Consider the following 20,866-nt stretch of genomic DNA (forward strand, 5'->3'; position numbering starts at 1 on the left):
GGATCAGTTAGCTCACAGCAACTAGCAGCATGGTAAAGTATTTCAGTAAGCACAGACCGCCTGCTTCCTTGTAACACACACTGCCCAAAGCACTGACATGGAAATAACAGACCAGAAGCACGGAGTACACAGCAAGAGGTATCTACAAGACGGAGGGGGTTATATAGCAACAGCATCCTAAAATGGTGTTTAGTACAAATAAACATAGAGAATTAGCACTATCTTTAATGTAAATCTAAATAAAAAGAATTCTTGTCATATGTAATTAAAACTTATTTAAAAAGTACTTATGTGAACAGTACTATAAAATATACTATAAAATATACACTATATATTAGTTAATATCATCAACAACAGAAAATCACGCTGTAAGGGCATAATCATACATATCAAAATACATGAATAAATGATATATAATATATACATAATACAACATAATATCGATAAAGATGCAAGACGTCATGGCATATCCAATGTAGAAATTAATTGTGTTATATTATATGGTTTTTAGGTGGTGAAGAAATAAAGTTATATTAAGCTATAAAGTATATGGTGGGGTCCCATACTAAAATGGACCCCTATCTATTTTGTTGTACTGTTAAGGTGGTGGAGATCTGTTTGTGGGACTCACACAGTCTGGATATTGGATATTTGCATGCATATTTATGTGAAACTTAATTTGCCTTATTTAATGCGTCTTTATTGAGCATTTATTTCATTATTTGTGGACTTTATTTGATTTAATATACAGTAAAAAAAATTTTTCATTTACATTTGTAATGTATAATCATGTAGTATGGCACATGCAATGTATTTAAAGTGATTGCTATGTTTAATATCACATAGCGTGCTCACAGCTTTTTTTTCATGTCTACTTTACTTTACACAAGCATGGTTACATTGGAGATTTTAATATTGTCAATATCATGTTTAAAGGTTCTCTACCTGGTAAGTGCCATTGTAAGGAAGGTTATACCGGAACAAAATGTGACCAGTGTGCTTTTGGATACAAAGCATACCCACACTGTGTACGTTGTAACTGCAGCCTTATAGGAAGTGTGAATGATGACCCTTGTACGGATCAATGTATATGTAAGGTGAGTGTAAACAATGCAATTTACTCTACAAAAAATGTTTGTGCTAAATCATGATATGCTGCCAGGAGTTTCGGAGGTTTGAATTTGCTGGAATAATTATCCTCAGTAACACATCTAAACAGGGACAGATTAGGGAACCATTTAAAATATGGAACAATGTTTATGGGTAAAATAATGATTGTCAGACACTGAGCAATATAATTGTCTGGTATCCTTTTGTGATGCTGTCAGTGGTCTTATACACAAGCCCCTTCTGATAGACAGCAGGCCCTGCCAACTGCATGTGAGGGTGCTGAATTTCCTGTGTGAAGACTTGGTGATTGGAGTATGGTGGAAATGCAGATGAGAGTAGAAACTGGTCATTGAAAACACGAATCCAGAGAGATGGCACTTAAGAACAGGTTCGGGATCTGTGCAGACAAGCAAAGACTGGATTACGGTTTTAGGATCTAAGCAGACAAGTGGGAGATACATTTGTTTGATAGCAAGTGGCAGAAGGCTTTCACTGAGGTTCAGGTTCTGCAAATGACTGATTTTCATGATTTCTCCTGATAGTGAGGATAGGTGGGGTACAGAACTGCTTTAAGGATGTGGTCCATGGGAGTGTCCTACTGACAGTACAGACGGGTAGAGTACCAATCTTAGAGCAGCATCATGGTCAACCAACCAGGGGTAGCAAGATACAGAAAGTAAATGTAGAAAAAAAAAAGATTAGATATCAAAGGCCAACACAGGACAAGCTAGAGGTCAAAATGGAAAAGGCTTTACAAATGCAGAAACATGAAGTAGCTCAGAGGTTAAAACTCTACAATCTACATACAGTATGTATGCACAAACCACGCGCAGACAATGCAGCATGTAAGATTATTTTGTCAATTCATTATGGCTGGATGTCTCTTTTGGCAATTAGGATGTAATTAGCTGGGGAAATTATCACATATATGGGTAGCATTGGTTTATAAAATGTGTCCTATATGTCTTTTCCTTTAATCAGGAACATGTAGAAGGGGAGAACTGTGACAGATGTAAGTCTGGATTCTACAACCTGCAAGAGCGGAATCCAGAGGGTTGCACTGAATGTTTCTGCTTTGGTGTTTCTGGTGACTGTGATGAACTCTTTTGGCATACCACTCAGGTATTTTAATATGGTTATCATTTATTTTGATAAATTGACTTATAAAGACACTTTTTTGTTTTAAATATTTTATTTTAGAAATGCTGATAAATATCACAAGAATTTAATACTGTTAACTGGACTCCAATTTCAGCTATGCATTGGAAAACCTGTTCAGTGGCCATCCATTTTGAAACCCATTCTAAAGTTGGGAGGGACTTCAGAAACACATTCACTGTGGTGAAACGTACTTTAAAATACAAGTCCAACCAGAGTTTTCTTTTCTAGTTTGGGTAGTTTTGGAAGGGTTCAAAGATCTATCATGTTTTAATACTATATGTGTCCCCATTGCACTCACTTCCAGTTCTATCTAATGTCTGGACAGGAAGTGAGTAGAATAGTCCCAGTGGGGACACAAACAGAGATAAAAACTGGATACAGGTTCCAAACATTTCTTACTCTATTACGTTGTAGAAATACTGCTTTCTCTTTACTTACCTGTTTTGTCTCACGCAAATCATATAAACAGGAAATTAAGGGAAATCTTCATAATGGGAAGACAGCAATAAAAAAAAAAAAAGTTAATAAACAGTTAATAAAAGTTACTAATAATATTTATCAATTTTCTTTTGGTGCAGATGTCTGATATCCATGGCTGGCATGTCAGTGACTTGCATGGATCTGAGAGAATGTACCCACAACAAGACCTGTTCGATGGTCCTCATCAAATAAGCATCAACAACTCTGAGGCCAGGAAGACCTTGCACTCTGTCTATTACTGGGAGGCACCATCTTCATACCTTGGAAATAAAGTATGACTTCTATTGTATTGTACATAGAGCCTTGTAAAGTTGTGTAGTGTATGCTTAGAAATGCTTAAGGCCTCATGCTCACTGGACATTTTTAAAGCTGCTGTTTTTGGCTTCAGGCATTTTTTTCTACAGCCAGGAAACTCTCCAGCATGTTATCCTATGTGTCCATGCACACACGCTGTTATCAGCGTTTTTTGGCAGGGGATTATTCTGGCTGGAAAAAACCCAAAACCAGTGGGTTTTAAGAGGAGTTTTTCAGCTGTAAAAATGCTCTAACTCTGATAAAAGCTAAAAAATGCTTAAAAACGCGGCTATTCTGCGTTTATCAGCAGTTGTGAGCCATTAGCTTTTGTGGGAGTATAGTTTTGCTTAAAAAAACTAAAAAATGTTAAAAATGCTACAGCAAAAATGCTGCAAAACTCATTATACAGGTACAACTTTTTATAGTCAACGCTATTGATGTTTTTTAACGTCCAGTATGCATGAGGCCTAACAGTTTCAGATCTTTTTTATCCCATTATCTCACTTCAAGTCTACCAGACAGGTCTACTTCAATCAAGGCTGACAATAGGAAAAACTCTATAGTCTCTAGTAATCTGCAATATCTATAATATTCCTGATAGGATAACTATGTGGTCTAAGCTTTCTTGGCTTTAGTGGCTTATTTGTGTGACCATGGATGGAGCAGCCCTTTGTACTGAAAACTTAGATAAAGTGACCCAGCACTTTAATACATAAGGACAAGGGTGTAAAGCTGGGTACACACATCAAATTCGGCCAGTTCAACAGGAACCAACTGAATTTCTATCCGTGTGTAGCACTCTTTGTTCAACAGAAGCCAATCATTAGGAAAACCTGAATTTGATCAGCTGCTGCAGCCAGTGGATACAGTGCTGATCAGTGTAGTCTAACGGGGGTGGTCACCATTGTCAGAATACAATAGCACAGCAGGGAGGATTCCTTCATCCACATCACTTGTGTCCATCCTGCTGGTTGAATGAAAAAAAATCAGTTTGTACCCAACTTTATTTATTTTTTTCAATACAGCAGATTTCTTAATCCACAGCTTATAACCATAGGTAACCTAGAGACCTCTGAGGGGCTGAGCATTGTTAGGTTACAAAAATAATTTCCACAGGTACCAGTAGCATTGTGCCAAATACATTTAGATAATTTAAAAGCATATGTCATTGGGGAATCTCTATAAAGTTGGTCTGAAAACAGATAGGATTCTTTAGATGGATTGGAGATGGAGTGGGGAAGCAAAGGTATCGCTTAATGGTTTTGCTACATTAATATTTTTACTATAGAAGTAATATATTTTGAGTAGATTTGTCATACATATAATGTTTTCTAATGTTTATTAATACCTATTTATTTTTGTTTTACAGCTAACGTCTTATGGTGGATTTTTACGGTATACAGTGTCCTATGATATCCCTGTGGAGAGTTTAGATGGGGAACTAGTTTACAATGTGGACCTTGTTATGCAGGTAATTGTTGTATCTGGGATGTACTTTTATAATTTATCATATCCGACACCATGCAATAATCCTAGTGATGCTGATTGGGGATGAGGTTCAGGTTCACGGCAAATCATTTGACTAAAAACTTTGCAGCTTCTACAAAACAATGTCAAGATGGTTTTGACCAGTACAAAAAGTTAAGCTAAATGGTACTAAAGTATAACTTTTTTTTTAAAGTTTTGGATAGAATGCAGAGGGATAAGAAAGCTTATCAGTTTTTATTGCTGTCTGTGCCCCGTCAGGGAGATTCACTCTCTCTATTTGTCCTGTTTACCATTATCATCAAGTGAAAGTAAAAGAAAATCCCAATTTTGGGTTGTCCCCAGAAAAGTAATAGAGGGGAAATCATCCAGTGGGGACACTAGTTCTGGTTACCTGTTCCTGTTTGGCTATGGGACAGAAAGTAAAGGGAAATGTCCACAATGGGACAGAAATGGCGGAAAAAAATCTGATATGGGTTATAACTCTCCCTTGCTCTATCCAAAATGAAAAAAAAAAGTTTTGCCCATACTTCTACCTTAAGATTACATATACGTACATACTTTTGCAATATTTGCAAGTTTAAAAAATATAATATGCAATACACTGTAATATTTTAGAAATAAAAAGCTTACTATTTGAAGTAGTATTTGTGGGCGGTCCACTTAAGAAACATATTATGGCACTTTGGAATTTAACATGATGGTCAAAATTGCCATTTTTCTATATGTAATTCCATAAAAAGGTGCCATAACACATCTCTTGAAGTATTTAGCTGCACACTTATGAAAGAAAGTATAACTTATCAACTGGAGAACAGCTGGGAGCTCATTTGTTTTTTTCATCCTTAAACTACTGAGGGCCATAGAGAAGGAGCAAGACAACCTCATGACCTCATGCGATTCATAAAACCTGAGGTTGACATGCCTGCTCGAACCTGAGATGCTCAGTCATGGAATCTTTGCAGTCAGTGGGTCTAATATAATTGTAGATGGTCAAGGTTACATGCCAATGTTTCTAGAAGTAAAATAGAGATACTTGTGGGAGATTTCAGGGATCATATGGTTTTAAAAGGGTAAGTGTAGTTACATCCCTAAAATAACCCATTGGTGACATAAAATAGCATAAACTAAGGCTTTTCTACATGAGCAGGCATTATACAATGTGGTATGTGTTACATATGTGTACAGTTACACTCCAGCACTTCCATGTGCCTCTAGGGCTCCGAGAAAATTGTACAGTAAATTCTTACAGTAAGAACATAGGAATGCCCCTCTCTGTATTTCATTTTATGAGGATTGGGCCTCTTGATTGGTCCCTGAAGCAATCATAATAAAAATCATTTACTCCTTTCTAATAGCCTTTTTATTTTAATTTATAAACAGTTTTTCTGGATGGTAATGGAAATATAGTTTTTAACTCTCAGCATGTTCAGTCACTAGTATTGTCTATTTTTTCCACTAAACGTTTTTAAATATTGTTTTTCCATTTCTTTATACACAGTTTCTCATCATCAATAGTTCAGTGTTTTGTATCTTTAGTTTTGTTTTTCCAGAGATTTGGTCTAGACATGTGCACAGCCAAAAAATTTGTTCATTTTCGTTTTCGTTTCATTAGTTTATTTTTTTTTTTGTTTTTCAGGTCATTCGTTATGATCGCAATTCGTAAATTCGTATATTCGTAAATTCGTACATTCGTAAATTCGTTCATTCGCACATTCGCTCATTCGTACATTCGTGAATTTGTACATTCGTACATTCGTGAATTTGTACATTCGTACATTCGAAATTTGAAAATCCAAAAACCCGAAAATTTGAAAATCTGAAATAGTAACTAACTATTAAATTATAGGTATTGTAATTTCCTTTCAAATTTGGCTGTTAGTGAACGTAACAAATACAAATTTATCTGAAGTTACGAATTATCCGAAATAACGAATGCTGCATCTAAACAAATGGAACGGAAAAAAATAATAATAAATAATAATAATAAAAAGTTTTTATTATTATTATTGTTATTTATTATTATTAATTCATTACGTTCCATTCGCTTGGATACGGCATTCATTATTTCGGATCATTCGTAACCTTTGGATAAATTTGTATGTGTTACGTTCACTAACAGACAAATTTGAAAGGAAATTACAATACCTATAATTTAATAGTTACTAGTAATAGTAGTTAAGTTATTATTAGTTAATTATTATTTCAGATTTCCGAATTTACAAATTTACAAATTTACAAATTCACTAATTTACTAATGTACGAATGTACGAATGAATGAATGTATGAATTTAGGAATTTACAAATTTTTCGAATTTACGAATATTCGGAAATATTCGTTAAACAGGTTTTCATTAATTCGGATATTTCTGAATTAACGAATTTGTTAAAATTCGTTAAAAAAAAGAATTCGGAACTAAACGAATTGCACATGCCTAATTCAGTCAATTTGCCAGCTACAAATGCAATGTTTCTTTCTTTTATCCTGCATGTAACTCTCTTGTTGCTTCTTTCTTTTTTACTTGGCTCATTTTAATCCCAGACTATTATGTAAAGGCAGCTGCTGCCTATGGCTCCAATTTTGACCATTTATGGTGAATTGATTGAAATTCAAGCTGTGGGTGCCCCTGTGGCACTACCCAGCTCGACAAAAGACAATTGTTCAGACAACTTTTGCTACAAAGAGATGGGTGGAAAATTGTTGGCTAAATCCAATGAGATTCAGGCACTGTTTGGGTAATCTGACAGTCGAGGGCTCTGGCTGTCAAAATACAATAGCCAGCAGGGCAAATTCGTCCATTCACACTAGATTTCTTTTGTTCAGGCAGAACAAAAATATAGATGCATGTTTGGCTAGCTTTAGTTTCTCTGTTCTTTGTCTTTTCCATCCGTTATTGTTATCTTTTCTGCCTTTCCCAATTGTTTATTTTTGCTTTCTCTGATAATCCCATGTATTGGTCTTTTCTTCCTCTGTTTTCCCTGACCTAACATCCTCAGTCAGATATTACCTTCCATTTTTCTTTTAAATATCCTTTAGAGCTGACACACCTTAAAAGATTGATGTCAGACAGTGGTCACTTTCTGACCATATAATTAAACCCATAATGATGATCAAACCATCCATCTGATCTACCATTGATTTCACCCAACAGCTATAGAACCTCAAACAATTCAACCATATATACAGAGGACTGTTTTGTACATGCAAGTTCTGCATGGCATTTTGATATTGGGTCATACAGTTTCATGTGGAATTCATTGCTTTAGGGGTTTTTCAACAGTTGGCCAAATTAGTGCAACAGGGTTCTCATTACATGGTATTTGGACAGATTATAAAATGAAGGACAGAAAATGAGATACAACACACATTTTGATTTTTTTCCCTTCTGTGTCATGGATTAATTGACTTCCCATAAGTAACAAATCAAATTTATATATTTATATACAGTGTACAGAATATATACTGTGTGTGTGTATATATATATATATATATATATATATATATATATATATACATATATACACAGGGCTTTTTTCTCAAAGAATAGGTGCAGGAACCCACCCTCCCCAGTCAACTCCCCGCCCCCACTCCCTTTCCAACCCCAACCTTGCCCACAAACCACACCCCCTCCCGCCCCCAATCTCGCCATTCCTTGAGGAAGAGAAGTAAGGCCCCTTTCACACTGGGGCTGGGGCGGTGTCGTCAGTAAAGCGCCGCTATTTTTAGCGGCGCTTTACCGTCAGATTTGCAGAGGTATTTCGCCACCAGCAGGGAGCTTTTAACCCCCGCTAGCGGCCAAAAAAGGGTTAAAACCACCCGCAAAGCGCTGCTGCAGCAGCGCTTTGCTGGGCGGTATAGCCGTGCTGCCCGTTCATTTCAATGGGTAGGAGCGGTGGAGGAGCAGCATACACACCGCTCCTTCACCGCTCCAAAGATGCTGCTAGCAGGACTTTTTTTACTGTCCTGCCAAGCGCACGCTCCAGTGTGAAAGCCCTCGGGCTTTCACACTGAAGAGACAGGAGCGGCTCTTTCAGGGCGCTTTGCATGCGCTATTTTTAGTGCTGTAGCGCCTGCAAAGCGCCCCAGTGTGAAAGGGGTCTAAAGTCATGCCAAATAAAGGGTGTGGTTAAGGCTCAGAACTGAGTTTTGCACACAATTCAAGGTTCAGGAACGTGTAAGGACCGGTTCACACTGCTGCGATGTCAGAGTTCGGATGTGATTCACACCGCACTGCAGTGCAAATTACATGCGATCTCTGTGCGATGCGATTTCAGTCATACAAATCGTATGGCTGATTTTGCATCAAACTCGCACAGGACCATTTTTTTTTCCACAGCAGAATCAGATCGCATGGGTGTTCACACCCATGTGATACGATTCCTGTCCGAGTTTGCAGATCGCACTGCGATATGCAAACTGATTTGGGGGTGTCATTAACTTTTAACTCCCAGCAGTTCGCATAGGGCAGTGTAAACTACCGCCGGGAAACCTGCGATGCAGAAACCCGCAGTGGATTTGCAGGGTTCCCGCATCGCAGCAGTGTGAACCGGCCCTCACACACAGAGTACTGGACTCAGGAGTGCATAACACACAGGAGTACATCTCACCTCTGCACAACCCATCCACAGACTATCTCACCTCTGCACAACCCATCCAAAGACTATCTCTCTGCCCCTCCACATGTCACCTCTGTCTGCACCCCTATCTACAGCTCCCCTTAATCCATAGCTCCCCCCACAGCTCTCACTGTGCCCAATCTAAATCCCCCCCATCTTCATCCCCAGCTCTGACAACTGCAGAACAACCTCAGCGTCTCCACAGCTGTCTCTCTGCACAGCCACCCCTCCCCCCTTCCTCCCCCCTTTCCCTTCGCAGCTCTCTCACCTCTTCGTAGTTTATAGCACACAGGTTATCTTCACAGCAATAGAACATTGCAGCCGGCTCCGTTCTGTTAAGTAGAACATTCTACTGTGCAGTCTCCTCTTTGCAGGGTCACCTGTCATATCATCAGTGTATACAGAGCCGAGGAGGACTTTCACAGCGCTTCATTCAGCTCCGTACAACACAAATCTGACAGGCAGCAGGCGGGGACAGAAGATACCTCTGGAAGCCCCAGAAGAAAAAACTTGCGGCGTGTGGACCCGGGGCACCTATTAACAGATGTGAGGAAAGTGCCCTGGGCACCGGCGTAAGCACACAGCTGGTGGAGGAAGTAATATAGAAAACTTCCTCTACCGGCTTCAGTGTTGAGTGACAGCCTGGAAAGAAGAGGGCTGCCATAGGTGGCGGAACGCCGTTCCGGCTTAAAAAAAAGTCCTGTATATATACCCGTATTTATTGGCGTATAACACGCGCCGGAGTATAGCACGCACCCCAAGTTTAGGAGGGCATTTTAAGGAAAAAAACTTTTAGGAGGGAGGTTTAAGGAAAAAACTTACATTTAAATGCCCATCAATGCAGCCTCATCAGTGTTCATCTGCAGCCTTATCCATCATTGCAGAATGAACCATGACCATTTGCAGACTTGCCCATTGTCATATGCAGCCTTGCCCAGAGCAGCCTTGCTCAGTGCAGCCTTGCCCGGTGCAGCCTTGCCCGGTGCAGCCTTGCCCAGTGCAGCCTTGCTCAGTGCAGCCTTGTCCAGTGCAGCCTTGCTCAGGGCAGCCTTGCCCAGTGCAGCCTTGCCCAGTGTTGTGTGCTGTTTGCAATATTTAATGTTTAAATTTGCCGCCGAGATAGCCTGTGTACTCGTTGTCACACCGCCCCGCCTCCCTGCTGTTTCAGAGAGGATGAGAGGAGCGAGCGCTGCCGAAAAAAAGACTGAGCCGAGTGTACTGTGTAATCGGCTCAGCTTCGCTCGCAGTCCCGCCATTGGACCTGTGTTATGTCCATCATAGGAGCTGGGCGGGACTGCGAGCCGAGTACACAGTACACTCGGCTCTGTCTTTTTCAGCAGCACTCACTCCTCTCATCCTCTCTGAAACAGCAGGGAGGCGGGGTGGCGTGACTGCGCACGGAGCCGAGCACTCGGCTCGGTCTTTTTCGGCAGCGCTCGCTCTTTTTTTTTTTTTTCACACAGACAGTGGGGATCGGCATATAACATGCACCCACGATTTTTACCTGATTTTAAGGGGGAAAAAGTGCGTGTTATACGCCAGTAAATACGGTAATCACAGCATGTAAATATGACAGTCTACATCTCTTTCAGGGAAGCGGTATCACCATAGGCACAAAGACTGAAGGTTTACTTCTACAGCCATATGAAGAATACACAGCTGAAATAAAACTTCTTCCTGAAAACTTTCTGGACTTCTATACAAAGAGACCCGTGGATCGAGACAGGCTAATGACTGTTCTAGCTAATATTAATCGTCTGTTGATACGAGCTACCTACAACAATGCCAAAAGTGCAGTCACCAGGTAGTAATAAAAACTTTCAAGTAGTAAGAATGGCTATTAGGAAGTATGTATTAAATTACAACTTTCATGATTTTTTTATATTTATTTTTACTTTTCATACATATTTGATGTTTTATATAGAAACTGGGAGGGGAGAAGAGTCTAATTCATTTAGTTATGTGTGTACAGGTCATCTGGGGCTATTGAGCTCTGTCAGCAAAAACTGTATTTTTTTAACGGTGAAGCTTATAAGAGGTAACCATGGGGTAAGATACCTAGCCCCCCACTTGCTGGTTGTAGTCACTCAAACAAGCCCCATGATGCAGCCTCTCACCTTGTGATTGCTACAAATATACAATGTTGCAGTTTCATCACTGGTGGGGGAGACTGAGGAAATGTTTCCTTATGACTGCAACAGACTGATGGCATCATCTCAGCCTAGAAATAGTCACTAGGTTGGATTTTTTAGTTATAAAAAGTATTTTTTTTCTAATTGTACTGTTGTTGTTTACTATAAAATGCTAGGAATATATTCTTGGAAAGGTGGGTGGAGAAAGGAGCACCCGGTGTCCAAAAATATGCAAGTTGAAAGGTGAGTTAGAAGGTGTTTAATGAAAATAGATACAAGTACATCGAGCCAACGTGTTTGGGGGAACAAGGACTCCCCCTTCTTTAGGGCTGTTGTTGCATGCAGGGTATGCCTCTGCAACCAAAGCCACTCTGACATTCAGATTCTTTGCTTTTAGCACAGCTGATTGGGAACCTTCTCCATCTTTAAGCATTCAGCAACAGTCCTGAAGAAGGGGGAGTCCTTGTAAACGCCTAACTCACCTTTCATTTTTATTTTTGGACACTCTTTTCCCTACCTACCTTTCCAAGTCTACATGTGGAAACAACCTTAAGGCCATACTAAAAGGTAGCAGCCTAAGCCCCAAGAGGGCACACTGCCAACATCTATAAACTGGGCACAAACCACTGAAAGAGACTTTTTCCTGCTCGCCCACGCTATCACCCACTGATGACCGGTGACTGATCGAGTATGTCCAGAGCGGTCTCCAGTCCTAAGGAATATATTCTTGCAGACTTTCCAATTAAGGATTCTGGATATGCTTTTACTATAAAAGTTGTTGCTATTCAATAGTATTTATGGCACATGTGTGCAGCTTTGTGTATTGTGTAGCTGGAGAGCTAAAACAAGCTTCAGAACACAGTGCATGCACAGTATTCAGTATACTATTTTCTAGAATAACCAAGTAAACAAATATTTTTTCATTTAGGTGTAGATACATGAACAGACTGTGTACTTAAGTGTTCTGTTTGCATAAATTCAAGTTCTATTCAATTATAGGGGAAAAAAATCTGTGTTTTGAATTATTTTTTCTGTTTCTTAGGTTAAGCTCAGTAACACTTGATACAGCTACACCTAATGTGATTGACCTCCTGCCAGCTGTACAAGTGGAAAACTGTGAATGTCCCCCTGGATATGCTGGCACATCTTGTGAGGTAAAGAGCTAACTTAGACTGTTCAATTAATTTTGCAGTAGGCTTTACATTTATTTTTGATAAGTAAAAAAAATATTGCTTAAAACAAAAAAAAAAAGAGTTGGCCTGATTTTTAAAAATTGGAGCAGCTAAAGATATACTAAATTAGTATAATCAGTTACTAGCTTTCATTATTAAGACTTTGCTGTTATGCCGCGCACACATGGTCAGAATTTCCGACAACAAATGTTCGATGTGAGCTTGTTGTCGGAAATTCCGACCAGGTGTAGGCTCCATCGGACATTTGCTGTCGGAATTTCCGACAACAAATGTTTGGGAGCTGGTTCTCAAATTTTCCGACAACAAAATTTGTTGTCGGAAATTCCGAGTGTGTATACCCAATTCCGACGCACAAAATTCCACGCATGCTCGGAATCAAGCAGAAGAGCTGCACTGGCTATTGAACTTAATTTTTCTTGGCTCGTCGTACATCTTGTACGTCACCGCGTTCTTGACGTTTGGAATTTCCGACAACATTTGTGTGACCGTGTGTATGCAAGACAAGTTTGAGCCAACATCCGTCGGAACAAATCCACGGTTTTGTTGTCGGAATGTCCGAATGTGTGTACGCGTCATAAGAATGACAGCTTCTATGGATCTCTTTGTCACGTGTGTAAAAATTAACCTTGGCAGATGCTTGTAGTTGATGTTACTAATAATGGGGAAACATTGGAACTATTGACATATCTTAATGACTTGATCTATTCAAAGCTAAAATTTTCATTTTCACTAAATACTGACAGTGTAGTGTTTGGAGTGAGAAAGGTGATGCTTAGAGCGGCTGTTTGGACTTGTGTGTGGTGTTTCATGTTAAAAAAAAAAATATATATATATATATATATATATATATATATATATATATATATATATATCCATGTTTAGGGACCTAGGAGTCATGGTGTCTCCATCTACATACATAGATAGGTTGTTAATTTTACCTGATTCATTCTCCACTAGCTGGGTAAAGCTTAATGGGTCCCATCATAGGGATTCGTCCCCTTAATGTCCCTCCCAACCAAAAAGGAGGAGGTTAACTATGCCCTTAAACCCCTCCATTCCATATGCACACATTGGTTGAATAAGTTTCGCTGTGTTTGTAGGCAACTTTGGGGCTAGAGAGGAAGTCAAAGGGAACACAGTTCCTCTATGGTTTCCTGGGTCACTGGGAAGCAATTTGCTGGATCCTGCTGTCCTATGTGACTCTGGCAGCTGTTATGGGTCATACAGAGCCTATTTAAAGCCTAGTACACACCATTCGTTTTTTTTTTCATTCAACCCAGAGGGTCTCTGGTCGGAGATGCTAACAATCCGATGTTGGAGCTATCTCCCCCGCTAAGCTATTGTGTTCTGACAGGGGGACATTGGCTGGAGTGCTGATCAGCAGCCGGTCGACTGATGGTTGCCGTCCGACATTCAGCCCCTGTCTACTAGGCTTAAGGCCCTGGCTCCCAGGTTTGGCTCACTTTTTGTGAGTTAGTATAGCAGGGACAGATACCCTGCCTGTTAGGGGCAGCACTAGTGGTAGGGAGAGGTTCCTGACAAGAAGGGAAAGCCTAGGGTCGCAACTTCTTTAGACATTATCCCATTTGGGCAGAAGATGGCCAGACTGCATTCTGCACTACTAGCAGACACTGTCAGTCCAGCTAATACCTGCTCTCTTCTCATTATTGGAGACCGAGAGTGTACCTGGTTAGACAGCCTTGCCACTGGGTTTGATGTGAACTGTTGCTGTGTTATTTCAATACAAATTTTCCATTATACCTGATTGTGTGAATTCTTGTTGCCGCACCACGCTGCACACCACCCACCCCACCACAGTTTATTATCTATCCTTGCTGGCAGCTGGGGTAGTTGTACCTTTGCCCCTGTTTTGCACCTGAAGCCATATCTTATTTTTTAAGGAAGCTTATCTCTCTTCTAGCACTATGCAGTTCGTTTAAAATTGCCTCCTTATTTGCAAGCAATAGAGCAGGAAAAAAATTTTTGAGAAGTTGTTAGTGTTGTAAGAAGGTTTCATACTACTTATATCCCTACCTAGTGCCTGGAGAACATATATAAAGTGTAGAGTGTTAATTGGCTTAAACTTTTGTCAAACATTTAAGCCAAAAGGAAGACAAGCCAATCAGCCAGTCAGAATAGTTTTCCCCCACAGACCCCAGGGAAATCTGCTTCTAGGAATGTTTACTTGAATATTGTAGATGTTAGAATGTTAATCTCAGGCTACAAATTTTCTTTTTCCAGTCTTGCATTCCTGGTTACTATAGAGTTGGTGGAACTCTCTTTGGTGGAATTTGTCAACCTTGTGAATGTAATGGCCATGCAACAGACTGTGACATCCATGGTGCTTGTTATGTAAGTTTGTCTTAATGGTTCTGTGTTCTTATAAAGGACTTTAATCATTACCACTTTTTTATTATTGTGTGATATAAGTTTTCATTTTCCACTTTTTATTTTCTACGCCTATGAAAAGTTTTTCTCACTGAAACTTTTCTGTTTCACATTTTTTCCTTTTATAACCACTAGCGCCCCCTACATATTAATCCATTCTTATAAAGTACACCTACATTTTGTAATGAGCTATACATAGAAACAAATTGTCTTGATCATGTCCATGAATTTTCAGTTTCTTTTTTTAACCCTTTTAGAAATGTAATTTTTAGTAAAAATAAAAAACAAAATATATCATAATGTATTTATTATTAATAAGTAGCAGTAAATGGTTATACATTTTTATACATACACAAAGGAAGTATAATTAGGATGCTTAAGAGTTCCTGAGAGTTTACAAAACTCCTAATTCAATGTTTTTTCCCTGTGCCATTGTTATCCATAAAAAAAAAAAAAAAAAAAACATAGCATGGGGAAGACACATATAGGGAGAGGTACTGGAGCTGCACACCCCAAATGAACAAAATGGGAAAAGTCCCCCAGGGTTTTTTTTAGCAGCAATGTACAGTAGTTGAATAAGTATACATATGTTTAGAAAAATAGATTCTTTATTTAGAAAATAAGGTATAATATTAATGATAGTTAAAATATGAGCTCTGATGGGGGCATAGCCATACCAAATACAAAGAATTTGCAAACATAGAAATTATACACAACATTACATAATGTCTGATGTATAACAATGACTGACGCGTTTCGACCCATACATTTGGGGTCTTCTTCAGAGGATAGGTTTGCTGAAAAGAGATTATATTTAGCATATGAAATTTAAAAAATATAATATATATAGAATATACAAAATTATATGTCCAGTGTAGACAGCTCACATAGTTACCAATGCATTTGGAAAAGGCCCCTCAGCCAGAACTGATATATATAATAAACAACATTTAGATTACCTTGTGTTTAATAAAGACAAATATTTGAGATAATAACAGAAATTGTGAATAACACAATATCAAAAATCTGATCACCAGCCATTAGCAGCGTTAGCCATCAAGAGAGTACTTGCACAGGACTAAAGCCTTAAATTCCAGGGTTCATCTAGATAAGCAATAACCAGTTGCTGCTTGTGAACGTTTATATCAGCCAGGGGAGATGGTCAGCAAAACCTCATATCATCCCCTGATAATCTTGAAATGTCACACTGGATTTACCATATGCTTTTTTGGAGCAAGAATACACTATCACCATTTAGCTCTAGAGAGTGTCTCTTAACTATAAGGCCACTTTCACACTGAGAAGTTTTACAGGCGTTTTTGCTCTAAAAATAGCGCCTGAAAAGCGCCTGTAAACTGCCTCTTCTGCAGCCCCAGTGTGAAAGCCCGAGTGCTTTCACACTGGGGCGGTGCACTTGGAGGACAGAAAAAAAAGTCCTGCAAGCAGCATCTTTGGGGTGGTGCGGGAGCGATGTACACGCCGCTCCTAAACTGCCCCTGCCATTGAAATCAATGGCCAGCCCTGCCGAAGTGCCTGCAAATGCGATTTGGCAGTGGCGCTTTGCGGGTGCTTTCAACCCTTTTTTGGCCACTAGCGGGGGTTAAAAGCGTTAAAAGCCAAAAAGCGCAGCTAAAATGACGGTAAAGCGCCTCTAAAACTAGCGGCGCGTTACCGTCAACGCGGCCAGCGCCTCAGTGTGAAAGTGGCCTAATAGCAGTACATCTGTGGAGTACTTTCCTAATGTTGTAACTTCTTTAATACGCTGCAAGTACAGAAAAAAATGCCTGTTGATCCTGACAGAAAGCTTGTGGACTCCTAACTTTCTTTTTTGAGTCAACAATTCCTCTTCTGCACTGAAATCCCAAGCAGCATTATCAGTTCTGCCTCTCCTGGACTACAGAACATCTCCCATTATGTTATTGAGAGGAAGAGAGAAGGAGGTATTCTGTATTCTGACATAAAACAACTGTGCAGGGCTGACACCAACACAGCTCAGGATTCCAGTTCAGCAGAGACAGCATGTTGTCAGCTACAACAGCAAGTTAGGAGTTCATCTGATTTGCGGTAAATCAGTAGGTGTTTTTCTGTACTTGCACAGTATTATTATTATACATGAATTATTTAACGCCAACAGTTTACGCAGCACTTTACAATGTAGAGGGGGGACAGCACAATTAGAGTACAGTTCAATACAGAAGGGACAGGAGGGCCCTGCTCATAGAGCTTACATTCTAAAGGGAGGGGGTGGTGGTACAAAAGGTAATAGATGCAGGGAATGATTTGATGGGGGGTATTAAAAGGGTTACACATAGGGAAATGAATATGTATTGCAGAAATGTTCTGAATCAGTTTTTTTTTTACAATTTTGCCCAAACACTTTAAGAATAGTAAAAAAATATGTCCTATATTTCTCACAATTTTTACAGTGTACATCACAAAACTGCTTGAGAAACAGCAAGTTTGAAAAAACTTATTTTAGCCAATGTAACAAAACTTGTACCTAATTGTAATGTGGGTTCATGTTGTGTAGGGCTGTCAGCACAATACTACAGGTCCCCACTGTGACCAGTGCCTTCCAGGATTCTATGGAGACCCAACTGCAGGAACACCTCAGGACTGTCAGCTCTGTGCTTGCCCTTTAACTTCACCTTCCAACAAGTGAGAGTCTTTTCTTCTTGTCATAATGAGCATGTCATAAATTGCTAATAATTATGGATATAATTTTGTCCTTAGAACTACTTAAAAATAGAATAACCCGGTATCTATACTTTATTAGTAAAAAAACCCCATATTTTTCCTTTTCAGTTTTAGTCCAACTTGTTATTTGTCTGGAGAAGAGGATGTGATATGTGACCAGTGTGCGCCCGGTTATACTGGACCACGTTGTGAAAGGTATGTATATACCCATGATTGCGTCTTCAGGTTCAAAAAATATAGAATTACATTGTCTCATTTATTTTAAAAAAATGGTAGTGTATTATCCTAAAATTAGACATGCTTGACTACAGAAATAATGAGAATGCATATTTTAATGATTGCATATAAATAAGAGGTTGCCCTTGGCTAAACTAACGCTTTTATGAAGGCAAATTAGTGTGATTTATGAGCATTCTCTCCTCTCTTCTGAGTGTCTTCACATAGAGAGATTGTTATATGAAAACACTACATTCCGCTACTGTTTAGGCGTGTTAAGCAGAAATGGAATGAAATATAGAGAGAACCAATGTGGCTGAAGGCTGAGAGTGGTCAACATTCCAGGTTTCATTTTCAGGTGAAGGTAGAGGTGAACTCTGATATTACAGTTCCCTGTTGGTGTGAATCGGGAGGAATTGTACAAGTCTCATTCAACTTACCACTTTTCATTTGTCCTGAAAAGCCCTTGTAATTTGTTACAGATTTGGGCCGTATAGTTAGCACAGTAATGTCCTTTGGCAGTTTTCTTTATTGGGGACACAAATAACCTATTAGTACTGATGTCGCCAGCTTAGTCACTTAATTGCTGACACATTCGAATTATGCAGGTTTGATGACTAATTTAAACCAGGCAATGAAGGAGAGTGTATCCAAGGGGCTGGTAATTAAAGAGATGCATTGGACACCCTGTTTGTTATATTAACACTGAACTGTACTGAAGAGAATAATATCTATTGTTGTGTTATTGATCCATTATTTAACACATTAGGGGTATTCACAGAAGGTCAGTACTGACAATATTTAATTGTAAAAGGTTCACTGATGTTTATTGCTCTGTGAAAAAATGGTGTGGAAATGTGTTATGAGATTTATACAGCAGTTTACACTTGAACATTGCTATGTTCAGAATTAACCAATCACATTCAAACTGATGTTAAGTAGTAGTCAGTACACAGTCACTGTTATCAGTAAAAGTGGCTCTGATTAAGCTTGTATAAAGTTCAGCTGTTCTAGTAGGATTTTTTCTAACATTTAAGCCTGGTACACATGATGAGATCACCAGGCAAATAATCGCATCCTAGTCTCAAATCGAAAATTAATATGTTACTTCACTTACGAAAATTCTCATACAACAGATTACAACTTCGGAAGTGATGTAATTTGTTGAATTGGTTTGTAAAATATTCTTTCATTTCCAAGCATGCGTGGTCTTACTCTTATTATTTTTTTCTGGACGAAAATTGTACTAATTAAACGAAAATCGGATGTTGTGTTCACTTATGATAAAAATTTTCTAGCCTCCACCTTCAGGTTTTGTCCAAAAAGTTGGAATCGGCTGTTGAAAGCACTATACTAACCATCAGATAATTGGCCTGATCGCTCGTCATACGAAATTTTTCTTCCGATCTTCTTGTCGTGTGTACAGGCCTTTACTCCGTTGCCTCTTACAACAAAAGCCACAATCCGCTTACAAAGCATCAAAGGGATCTCATTGTTGGAAGGCATCTGTCAGAAGGTGCAAAAAAATTTCCAAGGCACTAGATATACCATGGAACACAGTGAAGATAGTCATCAACAAGTGGACAAAAATATGGCAAAACAGTGACTTTACCAAGAACTGGACGTCCCTTCAAAAATTATTAAAAAAAACAAATAGAAAACTAGTCTTGGAAGCTGGCAAGGAGCCTACAGCAACATTAAAGGAGCTGGTTGTGTACTATATGTGACAACAATCTCCCATATTCTTCATATGCCTGGGCTGTGGGGTAGGGTGAAGGGATGGAAGCCTTTTCTTACAAAGAAAAACATCCAAGCCCGGTACATCTTGCAATTGCAAAAACCTACATCAAATCTGCTAAAAGCATGTGGGAAAATGTGTTATGGGCTGACAAGACCAAGATTTAACTTTTTGGCAATAATTCCAAAAAGTATGTTTGGCACAAAGCCAGCACTGCGCATCACCAAAAAAGCACCATACCCACAGTGAAGCATGGTGATGGCAGCATTATGCTTTGGGGCTGTTTTTCTTCACTGGATCTGGGGCTTTAGTCAAGGTGAAGGGACTTATGAACAGTTCCAAATATCAGTCAATTTTGGTACAAAACCTTCAGTCCTAAAGGCTGCTAAAAAGCTGAAGATAAAGAGGATATTCGCCCTTCAGCTTGACAACGACAACAAAGCATACCTACAAATCAAAAAAGAATGGCTTCACCAGAGGAAAATCAAAGTTTTGGAATGGCCTAGCCCGAGCCCAGACCCAATTGACAATCTGTGGTTTGAACTGAAGAGGGCTGTGCACAGGAGATGCTGTCACAATCTGACAGATATGGAGCACTTTTGCAAGGAAGAGTGGGTAAAGATTCCCAACAAGGCAAGATGTGCTATGTTGATAGACTGTATGCTGCCATACAATCGATAGGTGCTTTGACAAAGTATTCATTTAAGGGTGTGCATATTTGTGCAACCACATTATTTTAAGTTTATTTTTACTTTTCTCCTTAGTTTGTTTTAAATTAATTGCACATTGTATAGGTCACATTAAAGGTGGAAAAAAACTCAGAAGTGATTTATCTTGGTCTGATTTTTTTTACATCTCAAAAACCTGTCATTTTCATAGGGGTGTGTAGACTTTTTCTGACCTCGGTAGCCTACAGCCCAACTCAAGCTTTGGATAGTATGCGGAAAGGTTATAACCTCTCAGGTTTTTACAGCTTTCTGTGTCCTCACTGGGGGAATTTCTCCCACATACCCCTGGTGACAGGAAACAGACAGACATTAAGCCTGCTTTCACACCGAGGCGTCGGCGGTAAAGTGTAGTTTAGCTTTAGCGTAGTTTTTGCAGAGGTTTTTGGCCACTAGCGGGAGTGCTTTTAGCCCCCGCTAGCGGCCGAAAAAGGGTTAAAACAACCCGCAAAGCGTCGCTGCAGCGGTGCTTTTCCGGCGGTTCTGTGGAGCTGCCCATTCATTTCAATGAGCAGGGGCGGTTTAGGAGCGGTGTACACCACTCCTTCACCACTCCAATGATGTTGCTTGCAGGAGTTTTTTTAATGTCCTGCCAGCTCATCGCCTTAGTGGGAAAGCACTCGGGCTTTC

General features: G+C 39.4%; 1 protein-coding gene across 1 annotated transcript in view; it reads left to right on the forward strand.

Moving 5' to 3' along the window:
• LAMA1 (laminin subunit alpha 1) overlaps window positions 1-20,866 on the forward strand; it is a 235,980-nt gene that overhangs the window by 87,104 nt on the left and 128,010 nt on the right. The window contains exons 10-18 of the mRNA XM_073631377.1: window positions 937-1,097; window positions 2,092-2,232; window positions 2,850-3,023; window positions 4,415-4,516; window positions 10,740-10,951; window positions 12,322-12,433; window positions 14,714-14,824; window positions 17,391-17,518; window positions 17,666-17,752. Coding sequence (XP_073487478.1) covers window positions 937-1,097; window positions 2,092-2,232; window positions 2,850-3,023; window positions 4,415-4,516; window positions 10,740-10,951; window positions 12,322-12,433; window positions 14,714-14,824; window positions 17,391-17,518; window positions 17,666-17,752 — 1,228 coding nt within the window. The remainder of the gene's footprint in view (window positions 1-936; window positions 1,098-2,091; window positions 2,233-2,849; window positions 3,024-4,414; window positions 4,517-10,739; window positions 10,952-12,321; window positions 12,434-14,713; window positions 14,825-17,390; window positions 17,519-17,665; window positions 17,753-20,866) is intronic.

Source organism: Aquarana catesbeiana, linkage group LG05 (genome assembly GCF_042186555.1).
Source record: "Aquarana catesbeiana isolate 2022-GZ linkage group LG05, ASM4218655v1, whole genome shotgun sequence".
Classification (NCBI taxonomy): Eukaryota; Metazoa; Chordata; class Amphibia; order Anura; family Ranidae; genus Aquarana; species Aquarana catesbeiana.